The following is a 22,245-nucleotide window of genomic DNA, read 5'->3' on the forward strand; positions in this document are numbered from 1 at the left end:
CACTTGGGTAGGGGAAGGCTGGGAAAATTACTGCTATAATCATGTATTAATAAAATATTTATAAAATATTTATAAATGTGAGTTCCTTTATCATTTTAGGCAGCTACAGGTACGGGTCAGGTCCCTGAGTTTGCATCAGAAGGGATGTCTCATGTGCCCCAGGAGAAGGAGCTCAGATATGGAACTTCTCTGATGATGAAGACATCAATAAACCAGAGCGGGAGCGGGGGCGGCGGGGGGGGGGGGGGGAGGCTCTGTTTGGTCACATTGGAGGCAGAGAGGTTTCAAGTAGGACAATGGAAATCGAAAGGCAGGTCCCACCTGTCTGCAAGACTCTCTCCTTCTAAACCTTACAGAGAGCTTGGATAGGGCAAGTCTATTTGAACTGAGCGCAACTGAGAGGAAAGTGGCTGGGCCTCCTGGGAGAGTCACCTAAACCAGGCTCAACAACGCAACAGTAGAGCTGCCTTCTACTGAAGGATTGCCTTGAGCTAGATGCTGTTGGTGACCTGTGCACCACTCCTTGCCCAGGCCATTTCATAGGTTCATAGGTGCCACTCCACGTGTCCCTTGCCTGTCACTCTCTGGTTTCTCTGGCTATACGATTATGCTCGGGTCATGCATAGAGCAGGCCAGAGGATGCAGAAGGTAACACCCTCCAGGAGCCACTTACAACCAGGGAGAAGCAGGAGGTGATGGATAAGTATCCCAGCTTCTTCCCCTCTCTGGTATGTCCTTCAGAGTCCCCCAGAGGGCCCCAAAGGGACGGAGCCGCAGCTGCATGGAGGCAGCCTGCTCATAGAGGCATGCGGTATCACCGCTTTCCCTTCCCTGTCTCCTTCCCCCACTCATGTCTCCCGGGATCTTCTCCCCCCTAGAAAAAGATACGTGCACCCAAGTCTCTTGTCTCAGGATCTGCTCTGAGAAAACCCAGCCTAGTTCAGCTTCCTCTCCTTTTGGCTATTTAACCCTCACATCAACCCCATTCTTAGCCCACTGAAAGAGCAGACCACTAAAACCCAGTCAAGTTTTGGGTTTGAACTCAAATCTACCTCTCTCCAGAACCCACACACTGAAGTTTACCACACCTACACCTTCCACGCCTCAGTTCTCCATTCTGTAAAATTGGTTTGCTTCCTTCCACACACACCCAACCTACAGATGTCTACGCCCAACTCTGAACCTTCATAGCTTTCCTGGTTTGAATTGTGCAATTACAACCCGAGTCTCAGTCAGCTGACGAAACTGGCTGATGGTTTCAAGTTTAGAAGTCTCATCTCTCCAAATGAGATGAAAGACTCACAAGGAGGGTTCCCATCTTTAATTTGAATGCCATATAATTTGAATACCATTTAATTTTCACGTCTCCAAATATTATCTTATATATACATTTTTTCATCTAATTAAAATGTAAAACCTATTCTTAGTTTGTGAGCTATAAAATAGCAGGTAGCAGACGACTTAGCCCACAATACAAAGTACCATAAGCCCTATGAAGGCAGGAATCACATAGCTCTTGATCCCAACTGTCTCCCCAGGACCTTTCCCAGTGCCAAAAGAAATAGCAGAAGAGATTGGATTAGGGAAGTGAGAAGCCTTGAATGCCAAGCCGAGGAATTTTACTTGATTTAGCAAAGGAGAGCCTCAGGAGGATTCTAAGCAGGGGAATGGAATGGCACAATACATTTATGTTTTAGAAAGAAGCCCAATGGTCACAGTGAAGGTGGACAGAGAGAAGAGTGAAGGCATCAGTAACGAGGCTACTGCACCAGTCCAAGCAAAACTAAATAAATAAATAAATAAAATGGCCAACACCTAATTTAAAATAATAGTACAAATAGAGAAGCCAGAACACAAATGCTATCACAAGGAGTATCTAGAGGGCAAGGTAAATAATTAGGTAGGGAAGGGTGAAAGCAGGAAGGTTGATCAGAGCCTGGGAGATCAAGTTGAAATAGAGACAATCAGCAAACAGACAATTAAGGAGGGGAGCGGACTCAGGAGGAGAAGGTTAGCAGGGTCAGCTTTAGTATATGGTGGGAAGGGTCTCCAAGATGTCTTGATAGAAGCACATCACCTTTACTGCACGGACACAGCCTTCTCTCACAAGTTTTAGAGTTCCTTGACTCAGTTACAGTAGCCACTGGCTATAGATGGCTATTTAAATTTATGTTAATTAAACTTTAATACAATTAAAATTCAATTCCTCAGTCACCCTAGCTATCTTTCAAGTATTCGATAGCCACATGCAGGTAGTACCTATTGTACTGGACAGCGTAGGTAGAGAGCACGGCCATCATCACAGAAAGTTCCATTGGACAGCACTGGTCTAAAAGGTTTGCTTGAAAAGCCCAGCCCTGTTTCCCTCACACCACACTGGTCTGGCGGGCTCCCAAGAGGAGTCTCAGACACACAGAAGATAACATTGACCATGTCCCACCTCACTGAGAGATGGGTTTTGTCAGAAACCCTCCCGTGGAGACAGTCGGCAGCCCAGGTGAGTTGGACAGGAAGGACGTACCTTTGCAGGCTCCTGCCACGCCAAGGTGGTAGATGGCTGCCAATACCCGCCAAATGGCTCGCCGCTCACTCTCTGAAATGCCTAGCGTCTTCATGGCATCTTGGAGCTGGGTGAAGGCAGCCGCCGCCCTCTGCTTGTCTTCAGGCTGAGAGCGAAGAGAGAAAGGAAGAAGAAAAAGCCATCACGGCAGGGAAAATGCAAATTCACAACATGAAGCAAGCTCAGTTTGGGGGGAAACGTGTGGTCACTTTATGACCACAGTAAATTATCAACAATTAAGCCGAAGAGTGTTGACACACAGAACTCAGACTGCTGGGAAAGTGATGAAAAACATTTCTATCTGGCTTTGGAAGGCAGTGCGATTTTTATCCATTCATGTGTTCATTCAGTGGATTTATTGAGGCTCTGCTCTGTGCCAGGCTCTGGGAATGCAAAGATGAGCAAACCCCAGAACTTCGAGGACCTCTCAAGGTAGAAGCAGAAAGAGTTATTAAGCCAACTAATAGTGAAACAGGCTACGTGGTAGGATATGGGTATAAGCGGGGAACTGCAGGAAATCAGAAGTAGGAATGGACTAACTAACCCTGCTCAAGAGAATCAAAGAGAATGTCATAGAAGATGAAACAAAATTGTGATTGAAGTTTGAAAGATAAACAGTCAGAATTGACCAATTTAATGTAATAAAGGTCCTGATAAGTAGAGGGAACGAGGTGAACAAAGGAGATCTTTGGAGACAAGTGATCAACTGAATGGGAACAGGTATGTTTGTTGGTGGGACACACAGTAAACGGGAGGGGATAAGCATGAGAAGCTTACAGGTGTCAACCGTGAAGACCTCGGACAATACAAAAGGGCATGAGCTTTAAACTCTAGCCATGCTTGGAAAATACGCACCCACATCTACATTCCTGGACCTACGGCAGACATCACGAATCGATCAAGATCCCGCGGCAGGCCGGTGAGTCCCGATTTTTTTCTAGGACATCACCTTTAGCAGCTGCTACCAACTGATCTGCCTCCGCAACTGCAAGGGAACCAGTTTGCCACCCCCAGGGCAAGCAAAAGGAAACTGCCAAAGATTTTTAAGCAGGAGAAAAGAGAAAATGACATGATCAGATGTTTATGGGTTCTAAGGTGTTGTTTTTCTTTTTTAGATTTATGATTCCAATTATGTTTGATTGAATATTAAAATTAGTCTGAAACTCCTGTATACACACCATCTGGCCAAGGAGACTCAGCCCAGAAGCCTGCTGGGTTGAGAAGTGAGCTGGGGACGAGAATCCTTTTGTCAATAATCCACCAGCAGATAATGAGGGACTGATTTGCACTTGGACTCCTGACAGAGCTTGGGTGATAACCTGTAAGCTGTTAAAGTTGGCAGGTCCTTAAATTTTGTAGAGTCTGGTGCTCAGAGAGAGGATGATGCTTACCCAAGGTCACACAGCAAATTAATATCAGACACAGAGCTAGATTTGGGTTTTCCTGACTCCCAATGCAGGCCACTTGTCCCCTCCATTCAAGCCACTTCTTCTAACTGGGAAAGAACCCTGCAAGGATCACTGACCAATCGGGACAACCTCGAAGCATGCAGTGACATTGAGGTTCGCTGTGGAAACATTTCAATTAATAGCAAAAGCATGTTCCACTGATCCATCATATTCCTGGGCCACCACAGGACCACAAAATCCCTAGCAACCAGGAGCTCAACCTAGCAACCGCAGCTGCTCCACTGGAGCAAACGGAGGGAAGGGAGGCAACTTACCAACATGGTTATTTATGAGATTTCAAAGTAGCAGAGAAAGGACACGAAAAGGACAGTGGCGGCACGTTGATTGCGGCTCCCGCCGTCGGCTCTGAGCATTTGACTTTAAATTACAGGCGGACGCCATCATCCACCATTTAGCGCGTGTGAAGAGAAGAACGAGAAAACTTCCGCTAGAGCTTTTTACCTGCTTCTTTTTTCCTCCCTCCCCGCCTCCCCAAGGCGCTGCTGCAACAGAAGGCATTGAGGGAGAAACGCTTCTGACCCAAAACGATTAGGATCAGAAGGATGTTTTCAGTTCCTTAAACGTCTAAAGGGACAAACGCCTCTGCATAACGCCCCGATAAAAGCCACTCCTTTCATCAAAATCGTAAAAATAGAAATCAGTCAAATTAGTGGAGTAAGTCAGCTCGGAGTCCAAATGTCTATCCACAGGAGAATGGATAAACAAAAGACGATATAGCCAAGGCGCAGTATGGAGTACTACCCAGCAATGAAAAAGAACAAGCCACTGATAGATATGCGGCCACATGTATGAATCCCACAGACCTAATACAAAAGACTACACACTACGTGAGTCCATCAGTGTGGGATTTAATTATGGACAAAACCAACCTTTGGTAAGAGAAGTCAGGATGACGACTCTGGGGCGGTAAGGACACCCCTGTTGGGACTCGGGGGAGCCTTCGTCTGAATGAGGAATGTTCTAGATCTTGATCTGGGATGTGGTTGCCCTGTCCTCCTCTCATGGCTCCCAGTCCAATGTAGAAACCCACGTACAAACAGACAATGACAGCACAGAGCGAGTGCTGGACTCTGGGGAGGGGCAAGGAGCTGACTGGGAAAGCCAGAGGCTTCCCGGAAGAAGTAGTGAATGAAGCAAATAGAATAAGCAAGTCAAAGTGGTGCAGGAAGAGTTCCCAAGCTGAAGGGCACAGGACAGGGGGACATGGTGCGTTGGGTGCCAAGGACCCTGAGGATAGGTGTGCAGAGCAAATAGCAGGGGGTGGCCACAATTTGTAGCTTGGACCTGTTCTCGGATGGAGCGCAAGGTTATTGGAGGCCTCCCTGGCAGAGGAAACTGGCACATGGGTACCCTCTCCCCAGGGTACCAACCCCCTTCCTCCAGGGACATGTGGGCTCTCCTGTGTCATCACAACCAACCAGCCCAGGGGATTCCTAACCCTCTGCCCCCTGGACCTGGAGCCGGCTCTAGGAAGAAAATGCTGATCACTGATTTGATTCATATGCCAAAGAAACACTGGTGGCCGCACAACTGAGTGAACCTTACGGGACTGTGAGGAAGGCAGGACAGATGTCCTCCAGAGCCGGGAGCTCCGCGTTAACAAGTGACTCTCCCCCACACTCAACACTGACCAATCCACATCCTCTCTGGGCACTGGGAATAAACTGAAGGAGGGAGGCAAGAAAGTGTTAATTGAGCACCTACTATGCTGTAGTAGGTGCTTACCCTGTAACGCGGGTGTGGGTCTCTCCAATTGACAGAGGAGGAAACAGGCTCAGAGAGGGTTAGGTATTTGTCCAAAGCCACCAGGTTGGGGAGGGGCAGAGTCTCTAAATGCCAAATATTCTACTGGGCCCCTGATCCTAGGAGCAGACCGAGAAGTTGGGTGATGCTCTACCCATTCCACAGGTGGAAAACTGAGGCTGAGAGAAGATAAGTGACCCAAGGGTGCACAGTTGGTCGGATCCCAGAGCACATGATCTTCAGCCACGACACAGGACTGAGTGGGACAAACAAGAGTGTCAAGAGTGTCAAATTTTGAGTCAAGCCAACCTGGATTCCAGTCCTGACCTGCCACTCAAAAGCTGTGTGCCCTTGGGCAAATAACTTTTCTTCTCAGAGTCTGGTTACTCCTCCTGCAGAACAGATGTGCTCATAATCCTGAAAGGACCATTCCTCAGCTGTTGACACCTACATCCAAAAAAAAACAAATGTGCCCCAGGCCAAAACTTGGAATGTGACAGCCAGAAGCAAACTGCCGAGAGGTGAGGATTATTATTATTATTACCACTGCTGCTGGGCACTTTAAAAAAAAAACATCAGGCTAGGTTGCATAAAAATAAATTATAGAGAAGAAGAAAATAATATGAAAGCTTTGTGATTTTGAATGTGTCCTAGTGCCCTGGCATATCTCAAATAAGTTTCATTTAAAAGCTGGAATGTGACAGGCACTGCAGGGGCCAGGAGGTAGAACTGGCAGCCGGAAAGCGGAGGTGGCCACTGAGGTCCTGCCCCCCACCCCCAGAGGCCCCAGGGCTTCGCCCCGGGCCCCTGCTCCAGCTCACTGCCCCACACCGCTCACCTTCATCCTCTGCTCTGCAGCCACACTGCGCTCTTTGCTATCCCCCTACCTTTACCTCAGCATCAAGTGCTTGGTGTGGCAGGGATGCTGGCCTCACTGCACCTAACTTCACTTTCAATCCAGGACCAATTTGCTGTCGCCTCCTCCAGGCAGCGTTTCCTGATATGCCTCTATCCCTGTCAACCTCCCCTCAGCCTGCACACACAACTATTCCGGCAACTATCACCCCAGCTTGGAATGATATACTGATGTGGCTGTGGCAGCCCCCACATGCTTCCGAAATGTGAGTCTTTTGGCTACAGACCCAGCTCAGTTATCTCTCTGTGCGGGTGCCTAGGATCTAATAAGTTCAATAAATATCCACTGATGAGTGAATGTCCATGTGCTGCCAGTTAGTGTCCCTAAACAAGAACCACTGATGCTGTAGAATGTGTCCACCCTCTGAGCCAGGCCCACGGTGCTCTAATCCCAGGTTCGAGGACCCCAGGTGGCCAGGCTGGCTGAGGGATGAAAGCCCCAAACCCTCTAATCTCCCCGCCCCCCTAGGTCCTCTGCCATTTCCAGCAACAATCCCAGCTCCCAGGACACAAGCGGTGGATCCAAAGAAAGCACAAGATCTCCAAAGCCCTAGGATTTTAGCCAAGTCATGGTGCGTGGGGCATGCTCATTCATTTGTTCACTCTACAAGACACTCAGTGTGTGCCTGGCTCAGTGCTAGGCCTTGCATCTAAAGCAGTAAATAGGACATGGAAGACCAGCCCCCTCCTCATGGAACGTAGGGCTGAGGGGAGAAGGACCGTAAGAAAACAGTGTGATCTGGGATGAGAGACTGTCACCGAGGAAGTCATAAAAAAAAGATCATAACAGGACAAGTCTCCTTGGACAGAGGGCTGGAAAGTAGAAGGCGCTAATGCAGGCGCTGAGGCCTAAAGAATGATACACGATAGTTACCGCCTCATCACTCAGAACTACAGAAAAGGTTTAGAACCTTTCGAAAATGGATAACATTAGGGAAATGACATGACTCCACCATGAATGTCTGGTCATTAAAAATATTGTTCGTGAAAGTTTTCATGACATACAGTTTGTTATAGGCTGCATAAAATATTCATAGAAAAAAATGCTGAGAGAAGATCTGCGAAATGTTGCTGATGGATGTCTCTGGATGGTGAGGTTACTGGTGCCTGATTTTTGGTTGTGTGAGTGTTTTGATTTTTTTGTCTGCTTATATTGTCTGATTTTTCTACAGCAAGTATGCATTAATTTAGACTTTTAAAAATAAATGTTTCATTAAAATATAAACTAGAGGAGAGAAGAGATAAAGCCAGTAAGAAAAAAAAAAAAGCATGGCATGTACTGCCCAGGAGTGTGGATCAGGGGTCTCATGGGCCACTGGGGACCTGCCCCGTCCAGCTTGTCCAATACTGCCATCCAGGATAACACTGAATAATAACAGTAATAACCAACTGTGACATTGGTTGAATTCCAGGCACTTTCAAGTAGCTAATGGGTTCTATCTCATTTAACTGGGAGCAGGGGGGGGGGACTATAACCATCCCAGTTTTACAAATGAGGAAACTGAGGCTCAGGGTAGTGAAGTCACTTTGCTTAAGGCCACCCAGCTTAAGTGCTGGTGCTGGGGTTTGAACCTGGGTATGTCAGACTCAAGAACCCATTTCTTAACCAGGTATGAATATGAGCTATAGAATTGTCAGAAAAATGCAGGACATCTAGTTAAATTTAAATTTCAGATAAACAATGGATAAATTTTTAGTATAAGTATATCCCTCTATAATATTTGGTGTAGGAGGAATGTTGGCCTCACTGCACCTGACTCCCTTCACTCTCAGTCCAAAACCAGCTAATGTTCACCTCCTCCAGGCAGTCTTCTCTGATACAACTGAAACCCTCCAGGCCTACCCATGCGATATTTGGAATATACTTATACTAAAAAAATTATTCAATGTTTTTCTGAAATTCAAATTTAACTGGGCATCTGTATATTTTCCAGCTTTATTGAGTTATAATTGACAAAGATAATTGTATAGTTTTAGGTGTACAATATGATGATTTGCTATACATATACGTTGTGAAATAATTATCACGATGTAGTTAATTCATCCATCCATCACCTCGTAGTTACCATTTATGTGTGTGTGTGGTGAGAACACTTAAGATCTACTCTCCCAGGAAACGTCAAGTAGATAATAAACATAGTATTATTAACTATAGTCTCCATGCTATATGTTAGATCAGGTCTAAGAAAAGTAAGCTCTGGTAACCCCGTATTTTTATTTGCTGAATCTGGCCACTTTGGAGGATTGTGCTTGGCCACTGCCATTCTTGGGGGTCATTTCCTGACCGCCAGATTCCCTGAGACTGTCCCTGGACTGCTCAGTCCCAGAAAACTAGCTCAGACTTGTGTCAAAGACCATCGAGCTTTCAGACTTTATTTTTGTTCTTAGGAAACAGAGAAAACACTCTCTTGATCCCTGCCAGGTAGCAGAGCAAGAACAAAGGAACACCCTACCGGTTCCTGCAAATCAATTGGTCTAAAAAAACACCCCCCAGAAATACAGGGGGAAAAAAGGAAAACCACTTCAAACGCCTTCTTGACATGATCGCGCTGTGACCTGTTCCTGTACATAGACTGTGAACAAACAGGTCGGGCTGGGGAGAGCTCACAGGGCCAGGCTTGGGCCCTTTACTCCTCAAAAACAACAGGGAAACAAACAACAACCCTCTTGCTGATTCAAATGGATACACTTGGCCAAAACTTATTAAATGAAGGAGAAAACCCAGTGCTGGGATAGCCTCTCGTCCTTTTCATAGAGATCAAGGTCTGGTCTCCTAACACCACCCTCCCTACCCGATCATGGGGAGAAAGAGTATGAAAGAACACACTGCAGATCCCCCACGCCCAAATGCGAGGGGCCTCAGAAAGGAGAAGAGTAGATTCGCTCCCAGAATTTAAAGATGAGGGAGCCGCATCACCTTACTTCCTTGCACTCCACCCGCTATAGAAATAGACTACTGCAGTGGTTTTAGAAGGCAGGTCCCTGGACCAGCAGCATCAGTAGCACCTGAGAATTTGTGAGAAGTGCACAAATTCGGGCCTCACTCCAGACCTACTGAATCAGCAGCTCTGTGGACAGTACCCAGCAGAGTGTGCGTGTAACAGCTTTACGGAGGCATAATTATCAAAGGATAAACAGCCCATCTTTAAACTGTACAATCTGATAAGCTTTTTCATATGCACCTGTGAAACTATCGCCCCAATAAAGGCAATGGGCATATCTCATATTCCAAAAGTTCCCTTTTATAATTCTTCTCCCCTCTTCCTTCCCCACCCAATCCTACTGACCTGTTTTCCAGAACTTAACATACATGGGATCTTACAGTGATCTTTCTTTCATCTGACATTTTTCACTCAGTATAACTATTTTGAGAACGATCATGTTCTTGGATATATCACTAGCCCATTCGTTTTTATTGCTGAATAGTATATTATTTTTATGGCTATTCTACAATGTATTCATCCATCCACTTGCTAATAGACATTTGGGTAGTTTCCAGGTCTGGGCTATTCAAATAAAACTGCTATAAACTTTCATGCAAAAGTTTTATATAGGCATACACTGTCATTCTTCTGCATAAATTCCTAAAAGTGAAATAGTATGTCACGCGGGAGGTATACGTTTGACTTTTTAAGAAACTGCTTTCCAAAATGACTAATACTGTTTTACATCCCCACCAGCAGTATATGAGAGTTCCAGTTACTCCAGATTCTCACCAGCATGTGGCATGATCAACCTTTTTAAAAGTAGACAGCCTACTGATTATCTAGTGGTATTGCATGACAGCTTTAGTTTGAATTTCTTTAACAACTAATGATGTTGACCAGATTTTCAAGGGCTCGTTTGCCATCCACATATCTTCTTTGGTGAAGTGTATGTTGAAATCTTTCGCCCATCTTTTTCATTGGGCTGTTTTACTTATGAGCTTTTGGAAGTCATTGACATATTCTGGATGCAAATACTTTATCAGATATGTGATCTGCTCATATTGTCTCTCAGTCCGTGGCTTGTATTTTCATCATAACGGTGAATTTCAAAGAGCAGAAGTTCCTAATTTTGATAAAGTACAGTTTCTCAATTTGTTCTATTATGGACTGTGCTTTAGAGTCACATCTAAGAAATCTTTGCCCAATCTAAGGTTACAGAAATATTTCCCCTATTCTTTTCTAGAAATGTCCTATTCACAGGCCACAGCTTCCAGGAAGCCATCTCCAACTGTTCCTATCCACATTACTCATCAATAATATTTACTAACAGTACCCGATCGATTGATTTAGGCCTGGCCCCATGCTAAGTGCTTCATGCACATCATTTCACTTAATCCTCACAACAGGCCACGAGGTAGATATTACTCCTGCCATTATTTTACTGAAGAAAATACAGACGTTCTGAATGGTTAGGTTCCATGCCTGAGGTCGCATATTTAGAAAGTGTCATAGTCAGTATTTGAACCCTGACAGCCTGTCGCCAGTGAGCACACTCTTACCTCGACATATACCACCTCCTGGTTCTTTATTTGTATAAGTCTCATTTCCCAAAAAGCCCAGACCTTCCTCCCCCACATAACCAGCCCTTCCCAACTACGAACTCCAGTGGCAAAGGAGACAAATCACACAGGCAACCTCTCCACCACCCTCCCATCCTGGCCACAAGGCCACAGACATCCACACAGACCCATGAAGGACCTCTCCCTTACCTTAGGCCAAATGCCCATGCCGAAGGAGCTGCTGTCTGCCATCTGGTGCAGGTACAGCTCCGTCCTAGAAGCAGAGAAGGCACCAGAAGTAAGGAGGGGTGGAGTGCACCCACCCATGCCTGTGGCCTGGCAGGGCAGGTGGTCATCATGGCGTGGGGCTCCACGCAGTGTCCCAGGCAGTCTCAGAGCTGCCCTGGGCCCTGGTCCCACCTCCCAAATATTCCTCACTCATTGCGCTCACTCAGCTGCTCCTCAGTGCCGGGAAGCCTGGACAAAAGAGTAACAGACTAAAAGCAAGTGAGCAGGTTCTAGATGCAGGTCTTCTACTAACTGGATATGTGAACTTGCTCAGGGGTAGACCAGTCAACTTGAAGGAGCCTGTGCTCTATGCTGAGTTCTAAGGTTACTCATGACAGCCCCACCCAATAGATGCAAATATTATTCCTGTTTCACAGGTGACAAAACAGAGGCACCAGGAGTTAATACCTTGCCCATAGAGCTAGCAAAACAGGTCCTGCCACCTGCCCCCTCCCCTGGCCTCTATCTTCACCCTATAAAGTGACATGATGTTTAAGGCCCCTTCTAGTGTTCAAACTGCAGTTTCCTTAAGGGTGGGGAAGGAGGTGCCAAAGATGGGCTGTCATTCCCCTGAAGTCCTGGAGAACGCAATCGAAGAGGGAGGTACAGGCACAGCAATGCCTCCTCCACCCCTCTCCAGGCGTATTCCACTCACAAAGGCATGAAGGAGCCGACCTCGGACCCCGCAAGTTTCCATGGGGGCTCAAATTGGTTCCTGGCAAATGGAGCTCACTCACCAGTCCCCAGTCAGTCTCTCCAGCTCTGGGTCCTTTAGTACCTTCTCCCAGAATTCCCTACACTCCCCACACCCATGACCTCCGCCTCACATCCTGGAAGGAGTCTTGTCGGAAGGACTTTGAGTCCAATCCCAGCCCTGCTAGTTAGCAGATAGGGTAGTTCTATCCTGAATCTCCCTTTAACCCATCTGTAAATGGGCATCCTATCGCTTGCCTCACACGCATACAGAAGCGATGACCCCAATGTCAGAGTTACCGGAGAGATGTGCCTGCCCTTCAGCATTCTGAGAGATGAGAAAATAGAGGCCCCCAGATCAGAAGGCTCTCACCTGAAGCCCTGGGGCTGGAGAGCAGGATTCGGACTCCGTGTGCAGAGTTTACGTGCTCTGCTCTCCTGTGTCACACCCCTCCTATGCATCGCACACAGTGCCTGCTGCCTCGACATGTGATCTGGTTCTAGCGCCCACAGGCTGGCACTAGTAGGTACCCATCCCACAGAAAAAGACACTGCGGTTCAGAGAGGACCACATGGGGCAAAGCCCAGATCTGTACGCACATCCGTATGACTCTAAAGTCAGTCCTTTACAGCACACATCTGTCAGGACCTAAGGGGTAGGGGTAGGGGGGCGTCCCCAGGAGGTCCTCCAAGGTGAATCTCATCTGACTACTCTGCTGGCCACTCCACCCAGTGCCCCCTTGTCCTGAAGCACCCCATTCAGGCAAACTCTCGTGTATATTAAAGTTCCCATTAGTTTAGGAATCTCGGGAAGACTTGGGGCCTGCTGTCCCTTGTCCTCCTCTCACACGGCTGTCAGCTCGGTACTGACATGCCACCACGCAGCAGACAGCCTGCTGCACCTCCCAGCATCTATAAAGAGGTATACGTGAACTATATCTCTTAATCTCATAAGGTCGGCCAAGGTATCAGTTCCGCTTTACAGAGGAAGAAACCGAGGTTCAGAGAGATCCACACAGCCAAGGTCACCCAACACGTGAGCAGTACCGGGCAGCTGGAATGGGAGGTCAGGTTCCTAACTACTGTGCTCCACTGCCCCTCGGCTCCGGACAAAAGCTACAGCTGGGCGCTGGTGAGCAGGTGCCTTTGGTCTCACTGCTCTCAGCTGTCCCTGCCCAGCCCAGCCACTCACCGGAGATCCAGGTCCAATCCCGCTAGCATCTGGGAGAAAATCTCGAAGTTGCCTTCTCCTTCTGGCTGGCGTGCCACACGGCTCTTCTCCAAAAGCATTGTCTGCAGGGGGAGAGGATGGGCATTTGGTCAGCACTAGGGGTCCATCTGCCCCGTGCCTGGTGCCCAGCTACCTGGAGGGCCCAGTAGGTTGCCCCACCCTGACCCCTCCTTGGGAGCAACACCTCAGGTCCAAACTCTGCTGGATGGCTTCACATCAAAACTTACCAGTCCTTTGTCTCACTAATCCAGAGTCCATCTGGGTAGTCAGCTAATGCAATAGACTTGTTCCAGGTAAGGCATCCAAAGGGAAGAACAACAACCTGGAGCCACTCTCCAATCTATTGTTATTTCCCAGGAACCCAAATGGTCGTAAATGGTAGGTGTTCAGGGCCAGGATGGAAAAGGGACTTATTTGGCATCGACGAGTTTTTCTTGAGTCTGTATCTTATGCCAGCTCTACATACAAACAACACTTCTAATAACCTGATCCTATTTTTTGTTCAAAACGAATGTTCGAAGGGGAAGGGGAGGGGCACGGGTGATTTCGGAGTCAGGAACAAGCAGGCATGTGTTCATCACGCACTGACCGCCACGGAAGGCCAGTGAGCGTCTGTTTCATTTCAGCTTATGCTTCTAATACTCAGCTAATGAGTGGCTGAATTATATATTTATTCGTGACTATTTCATCCCCGCCATATTCTGAGGTGCAGACAGGCCGGCTTGCTCTATGACGGGACTTTCTGGGGCGCTGAGTGAGGTGAGGAGGAGCTGGCCATGGCTGGGGAGCCGTGACCACTTGGACACATTCCAGGGTCCCAGCTGGAAACGTGGGTTCTGCTAAGTGGGGCTGAAGACACTGCACCCCAAGAACCCTCCTCTGCCATCCACCCGGAGGCCTCACCTGGAGCTGAGCAGCTGTGACTCGGCCTGTGGCATTGAAGTCCAGTGACATCACCATGGTGAACCGGGTGGCACTGAGGCTGTGTCCAGTGGACATGGAGCCGAAGGCCCGGAGGATGGTGAAGGTGGCTCGAATCTTCTCCACTGTGGGTGGCATGGAGCAGGGTGTCACCCACGGCCCAGGTGCTACCATTTCCACCTCTCACAGTCTTCCTCACCTTCTCCCTCACTGGTCCCTCCCCGGGGGCCAAATGCCATCCTGGCCCTAGGCCCTGGTCAGCTCCCTGCCACCTCCTCAACTCAACTCTAAACCATACACATTCCTATGCCAACCCGGCCCTGTGCTGCAAGCAGGGGTACAGGGAGAGCAAGGCTGGGTCAAGATGGGGAGATATGCAGGCTTAGGACTGGTACATTCTGGGATAGGGGCTGCCCTAGCGCCTCCTGGGCCTGTGGAGCCTCGGAGAACGGCGGGCACTAACGTTCTCAGACCTGCTCTCAGGGAACTCCCCACTGCAAGGCTTGAAAAGCCCTTCAGTCTCCCTATAACTTTCTTTTTGATTATAATTGATAGTCAATAATATTTCATATTAGTTTTAGACATATAGCATAGTGGTTAGACATTCATATAATTTATAAAGTGACCCCCTCAAGTAGACTAGTACCCACCTGGAAATTTCATAGTTGTTACAATATCATTGACTACATTCCCTGTGCTGTGCTTTACATCACCATGACTATCTTGTAGCTACCAATTTGTACTTCTTAATCTTTTCACCTTTTTCATCCAGCCCTCCAACCCCTTCCCATCTGGTAATTATCTGTTTGTTCTCTATATCCATGAGTCTGTTTCTCTTGTCTTTGTTTATTTTGTTCTTTAGATTCCACCCCACAACTATTAATTGAGCACCTACTATGCGCCAGGCACTCTGCTAGGCGCCTGGATACAGCATAGCCTAACTCCCACCCTCAAACACACACTCACAGGAGAACTACATTTTAGGAAAGCAAAGACTGGTACCTCTCCACACCGTATCCTCAGCTCCTAACATGCGCCAAGTGTAAAGCACATGATCATTAAATCCCTGGAATAACCCCAGTGGAGCACCACAGAGCATACTGTCTAAGTGAGTTTGAATACAGGCTCTGCCCTTTGCTAGTTACCTGATTTGGGGCAATTAATTAACCTCCCTGTGGGTCAGATACCCCATCTACAAGATGAGAATAATGTCAAGTGTTTAGAAAATGCTCCAAATGTGGGATTGTTTTTATTCATTATAACTAGAAAAGCAATATTGCCTAGGCCATGTGTTCTCAGCAGGAAGAATATTGCCCTCAAGAGGGCAGAAACTGATTCTTGGAGATGGGGGGATTTTACTTTCTTATATATAGAGCACAGGTATACATATATAAACGGATCATGGTTTATCTAAGACATTAACATTTCATGTCAGAAGATGATTAGAGGAGAAAATGTTTAAAAGATTCCTTAGGGAAGTAAAATGAAAAAAAGAAAAAATTGCTAACACTGGCCCAGGGGTTACAGCTCTGGAGCCAGACCGCCCTGTTTGAATCCGAGCTCTAAGATGTATTAGCTGTGTGGCCTTAGGCAAACTAGTTAACTTCTCTGAGTCTTAAATCCTCATCTATAAAATTTAAATAATATCTACCGTACAGGGCTGTTTTAAATAATAAATAAGTTAATTTGCTTGGTATAGGGCATGGCACCTCGGTCCTCAGCAAATGTTGTATTATTATTATCATTATAAACAGCACTCGTTCTTTAAGGCCTAGCTCAAACGCCATTTCCTCTGCGAGGCTCCTTTCCATCTCCTCCGTGCTCCCGCCACTGCCCCCCTAACCAGTCCGCCAGCCCTTTGTACATTCAAGTTTGGCACACATGATCAGTTCCGTTGCCCCTCAGGCTTGTCAGCTCCTCGAGAGCATAGGCTGTGCCCTTGTGTCTTTACTTGCAGGTCCTCTGTACAGTTCGGCAGGTTGTGCACTGCACAAGGACACCACATCCAAGGGGCACAACCATCGTAGGTTTGTATACTCACCAGGATGCTTTTCGAGAACACAGCAGTCGGGTGCTTAGTTCTAACACTGTCAGTGTCTGATGATCCACAGATGGCTGTGAATATCTTGAGGAAGGAGTACCTTTTTCTAATTTGAGCAGAGGTGCCAATGAACTGGAGTAGCACTGCCCAGTAGCAAGCACGGGGTATGCATGTGTGCTCAGTGAACGCTAGCTAAATAAATATAAAGAAGAACAGCCCAACTCCCTGCTTTTCCCTTGACCCCCACTACGCGTTACCTGGAAACCACTGTACCTGAGACATTGCCATCCACACTGCCTGCCATCCCCACCAGGTGCTCTAGGACCTGCTTGCAGCATGTGGTCTTCCCAGCACCACTCCGGCCCAGGGCCACGATGCTCTGGTCTCTCCTCTGGGTCAGCAGTGCCCAGTATGCCCTCTGGGCCAGGGAGCCAATGTGAGCAGGCAGGCCATCCCGGCGGCCCCTGAGCACCTGTGGGAAGAATCCAGGCATCCACCTCTGCACCCTAGCCAGTGCCCAGGGAGCATTTCAAGACAGAGCTCTACCCCAGCCTTCAGTCCAGATCTGTGTTCCTGCCTCCCATCCTGCTCCAGCCTTGACATTGGTCTCACGTTTTGCTGGGAAGAGCCCAACTTGGGCATTTAGTCCTGTGCCTGGTTCACTGTGGCTTCTTGGGCAGCCTATGAACTTCCTCTGAGCCTGGGCCTCCTCTTTAGCTTCAATTGGAGCTTTGTAAGCTCATGGGGCTCATCTCACTTACTGCTCAAATTACTGGACAGTCCTTACCTGGAACGAGGCACCTGGGTAAAATGGCACAATTGATTAGTGATGTCTGCCATGGAAACGGAACTGGGCATTGAAGTATACATGCTATATATTTGTCATAACACATTTAGGTAATACCTGAAGTCCTTTCCACTTCATTCATTCATTCATCCAATAAAAAAAAAAATTCCTTGAGTGTCTGCTATGTGACAGGTAAGATCCCCAGCACTGAGAATACAACACAATGCAAAATGGAGAAAGAAAATCTCTGCCATGGACAATGGACTAGTGGTTACCAGAGGGGAGGGGGTGAGGGGAAGGGGGGAAATTAAAAAATAGATAAACAAAAGTGAAAAAAATGTAAAAAGTAAAAGATAATTGACACCCAAAAAAGAAAAAGAAAGTACGAAAATCTCTGCCAGCCATGAGGAGATACCAATATACACGGATGAGGATGGCTTTAAAAATGTTTAAAGTTTTTTGAACATGCACTACCAGATTCTGGTGACATGTGGAGCAGGAATGCTCCTACGATGCGGTGGGAATGCTGAATGACACAGTCACTCCGGAAAACTGGAAGTTTCTTCTACAGTGAGATGTACACACATCACACAACCCAGCAATCTCACTTCCAAGGTGTTTACCCAAAAGAAATGAACATTTATGTTCCTAAAAAACCTTTTATGTCATTGGTTATATTGAAAATATAGTCAACATTACCCAAAACTAGAAACTCCCCAAAATGTCCTCCAACTAGTGAACTAGGGTAGCAAATCATTCTGGTTTCAGCATGGAAAGCCACAGAAAATCCCTATGTCCCAGGGACACCAGTGCCCCTGTGAATGGATAAACAAACTAGTTCAACAAAATACAATGAAATAAGAGAACAAACAGTGGATAGCTACAACAATCTGGATCTCAAACGCACTGTGGTACGTAGCAAAAGCCATTTCGAAAGATCACATACCGCACACCACAGTTCCATTTATATGACTTTTCAGAAAAGGCATGACTACTACATATGGACAAAAAAAAAAATACCAGCAGCTGCCAAGGACAGGACATGGGGAGAGGGGATGACCACAGAGTATCTGGAGAACTTTTCAGGGTGACTGTCCCTGTGTATTGGTGTGTAACTGCCTCCACCATCAACTATGGGACTGTCCCATAGTTGATGGTGGAGGCAGTTACACACCAATACACATTTGTTCCAAACTTACAGAACTGAACACCAACAAGGGTGATTGTAACTGTATGTAATCACACCTTAATAAATCTGACTGCTTTAAAAGAAAAAAACAAAAACAAAAACTCGCCTATAGATCTTGCTTTCTGCTGGGAAAAAGACTGATGATAAACGAAGCAAATAATTACATTATATCGAACAGGAGTCATCTTAAAGCCATGAGCCTGTATGAGATCACCAAGAGAGTGGACGTTTGAACAGGAGAGAAGAGGTGAGGGGACTGGGCAGCCGACTTGAAGAGGTAAAGGAGGGCCGGAGGGACAGGGGAAAACCAGGAGAGCAGAGTCCTGGAGCCAAGGAACGGAGTGCTCACAGGAGGAGGGAGGGCTCGGCCCATCAAATACTGCTGAAGGTCAGGTCTGTAGAGACAGAACCAACCACTGGACTTGGCAGCAGGAAGATCATTGGTGACCTTGACAAAAGTGTGCCTTCAAGTGGCCTTCAGGGAGCAGGGAAGAGGCAGTGGAGACAGTGAGGTCAGCGAAAGGGCACCAAAGGAAACAGCAGAATGGGCCAGGCCGGAGGCGGGCATCAGAAACCCAGGATGCTAAGTGGGCAGCCAGTGGGCCCAGCGAGGCCCATCTACCCTCTACAGTGCCTTGGCAGCACCCAGAGCTCAAGCCCCAGTGTGGTGGCCCTCACCCTGGGGCTAAGGGCTATCCTTGTCTACATCACCTCTGTGCTGCCCCCCAGCCCTAAGAACAGTAATTAGTCCCTATTCTGATGCAAAACACTGGGCTCAGCAGGATCCCACAGGTGGCAAAGGTGAAACCAGCCCCTACTGGGCTGGAGACAGCCTTAGGGCATGAGGCAGGCAGAGGGTCCAGGAGTCTTAGTGCTGGAGCTGGTTCCCACTCTGGAAACACTGGAGTTCAAAGGACAAGCTATCCCATCCTTCAGCCCCTCCAGCCCACTGTCTAGAGGGGGGAGGGGGAATTCTGCAGATCCAGGGGCCCGTGTACACAAATGCGTGCATGCATTTGCACATGCCCTCGCATTGGTGCGTGTGTACCCTTGCATGGTTGCACACAGGCATGCTCACAGGCACATGCACCCAGCAGTTGCACAGGCCCTGCACGCAGAGGCAGCCTACCCACCCCCCCCCCCACACACACACACATGGTCACACCCGCGCTCATACCCTTGATGACCTGGACTCCCCAGGCACCGACCCAGCTTCCAGCCTCTGAGTGAGCCCAGAATCCCCTGACAGAGGCCCCCAGTACTGCCCATCTCTCGCCCAAGCTCTCTTCAAGGTGGCCCCAGTCCCAGCCTCACCGCAGGTCTGTGCTACCACCTAGTGGCCATTTGAGGAAGCAGCCATAACTCAGACAAAGAACAGAAGGTGGCTTTGAGTTTGGGTGTGGGAGGCTAAGGGAAAGGTGAGGCGCTGAGTTAGGGGTTTAGGGAGATCTTGAGACTCAATTCCTCCTTCCAGGAGGTGACCCAATACCTGCGCTTTTTCAGGCTTTTTGGTCCAGGTTCTGAAATGTATGCCTCAATCCAGATAGCCAGTGAGAATCTGGCTTGCCCTTGAGGTCTGTACAAAATATCCCTTTCAGGGGCAGCTAAAGAGCCAGAGGAGCCACTCGGCTTCTCAGCAGGCTCAGATGCCTTGGGCTGCAGTAATAGAAGCAAAGCACTCACAGCAAGGGAGGGGAGAGTACACCAGCAGAGCTATCACCCTCCCAGGCCCCTGGCCATGGACTGCCAGGCCAGGGAGGAGCCTGAGAAGCGACTGAGGGGTGGGGTGGGGTGTCCTGGAGAAGAGAGGTTTGGGGGAGGATGGATGGGCCTCAGCATCCTTCAGGGGCTAGGAATGTCCCATGGGAGTCTAGAGGGCAAGATGTGGCTTTTCATCCCCAATTGACAGATGAGAAAGCCAAGGCCAGAGAGGCACTGAGATCCTTCCAAGGTACCCGCAGTGGGTTACAGGTGGTCTAGAGGCCTGCGTCTTCCCTGGCCCACAAGTCCTCGGGACAGTGCCCGGAGGAGGCCCTTGACCTCCCCCTGGTCTCTCTGCCTCCACCTTTGCCCGCTTCCATCTATCCTCCGCCCAGCAGCCAAGGGGATCCTCTTACAACATAAGTCAGACCATGTCACTGCTCTGCTATGAAACTTGCATCAGGCTCAGAGTGAAAGCGGAATTATCATGACAATGCATAAGCTGACCACGGTCCCTACTTCTCCCTACCGCCTCACTGCCTCCTCCACTCATCTGGCCTACCCACATAATCTTTGCTATTTTGGGCCTCTCTTCTCCATTAGAAAGGAAGCTCCCCGATGGCAGACTTATTTCCCACCCCCTTCTCTGCTCTTTCCTCTGTGCCTGGCATACGGGAGACCTCAATCAATACCTCAGTCAACAGCCCACGAACGAATGAAGGAGACAGGGCTTTAATTACTTGGTTGTGGCTGCGGGCCTTTCCACGAGGTGGCGCTGAGAGATTCCCTTTGCTTTGATCGCCTTGACAAAAACCAACCATTTCTGCATTTGCCCAGGAAAAATAAATAAAAACAGAACAGAGGCTTCTGCTCCCTGCTTTATGTGGGTGTTTGGAACTCTCCAGAGTCCAGAATGGGGCTGTGAGCACAGAGAAGCTGGCAGCCTGGGTTTTACCCCAGCCCTTCCACTTGGGGAACGTGAGTTTAGCAGCTGGCCCAGCCGGTTCCCATCTCAAAATGGGGTAGTAATGGTACCTGTCTTTTCGGGGCGCAGGCGTTAGAATGAATTGAGATAATAAGCGAAGGTGCTTGCAGCATGCCTGATACAGAGCTGATACTCACCCAATATTTTCTCTCTTTATTGTCATAGTCTTTAATGCTCCTGCTATTGTTTCTATCACTTACTCATCTTTCTCCTCAAAGGAAGGGAATCATGTGGTCCTCAACGACCCGCAGTGCCCTGACACTCCCATATTTCATGTCTGGCAGGATGCTGCTCACAGACAGATTTGCAAGGGGCTTTGGCTGCTCTGCTCTCCCTGAGATGCAGAGGGATGCCCCTAACCCTGCCTTTCCCGTCCCTGTTCTCCTCCCCACCCCCATCGTCCCCCCTCACCTTGCTTGTAGAGGGTGCCCAGGGCTCCCGGGGCTGGAGGACGATCAGGTCCGGACCAGTGCAGGTGTGTGGCAGCTGAGCCCGGTATCGGTGCAGAAGTGTGTTTAGGACACTTGATTCGTTGACACTGACCAGGGAGGCCAGGTTCTCTGCCTGGTCCAGCTCAGGGGGGTTGGCCTGCAAACCATAACACAGGGTGTCCTGGGCCCCCGCACCACCAACACATCCCTACCCACACACGGCCCTGCTGACTCTGTCCCTGAGGAGCTGTGTTCCAATGACCAGAAACAGAACACAAGGATTCTGGAAAGAGAAGAATGAAACTCTGCTGGATGAAACAGGGGCACCTCTCTCCTTTGCCCTTTGTACAATTGACATCCATCCCTCTCCTCACACCAGCTCTTCCTTCCTACATGCACTGCACAATGAGGGGAGATGATCAGAACAGAGACACGGCAAAATTCGGAGTGTCTTCTGCATCTCAAACAGCAGAAAAAGAGCCAGGCGGTGTCCGCAGCTATGTCCTCCTCTTCTGAGTCCGTGGGGGAGCGCTGTTTGTGCTCTACGACACGCAGGGGCAGAGACCAATGGCCGAACCGCCCCCCTTCTCTGATAGCCCCTCATGCATCGACACCTTGAAAATACACCTAAGCCCTTCTAGATGCGAAGGATGATTGTAGCTTCTCCTTGAGGCATCCATTCTAAAAGACTTCCTACCATTCTTTCCAGCCTCAAGGAGTTTTCTTGGCCTAATTCTCTGGGATTGGGACCAACTCTGAGCTCTCTTATGGGTCAGTCTTTCTTCTGAGGACCCTGGCGCTCTGT

General features: G+C 48.4%; 1 protein-coding gene across 3 annotated transcripts in view; it reads right to left on the reverse strand.

Annotated features, from left to right (window-relative positions):
• The window catches only part of MYO18B (myosin XVIIIB), a 239,968-nt gene that overhangs the window by 194,454 nt on the left and 23,269 nt on the right, over positions 1–22,245 (reverse strand). For all 3 annotated transcript variants that reach the window (XM_016124218.2, XM_036221665.1, XM_036221666.1), the window contains 6 exons: positions 21,421–21,597; positions 16,621–16,819; positions 14,289–14,431; positions 13,347–13,447; positions 11,384–11,447; positions 2,522–2,666 (listed from right to left, as the gene is read on the reverse strand). In XM_016124218.2, coding sequence (XP_015979704.2) covers positions 2,522–2,666; positions 11,384–11,447; positions 13,347–13,447; positions 14,289–14,431; positions 16,621–16,819; positions 21,421–21,597 — 829 coding nt within the window. The remainder of the gene's footprint in view (positions 1–2,521; positions 2,667–11,383; positions 11,448–13,346; positions 13,448–14,288; positions 14,432–16,620; positions 16,820–21,420; positions 21,598–22,245) is intronic.

This window comes from Rousettus aegyptiacus, unplaced genomic scaffold (genome assembly GCF_014176215.1).
Source record: "Rousettus aegyptiacus isolate mRouAeg1 unplaced genomic scaffold, mRouAeg1.p scaffold_m13_p_5, whole genome shotgun sequence".
Classification (NCBI taxonomy): Eukaryota; Metazoa; Chordata; class Mammalia; order Chiroptera; family Pteropodidae; genus Rousettus; species Rousettus aegyptiacus.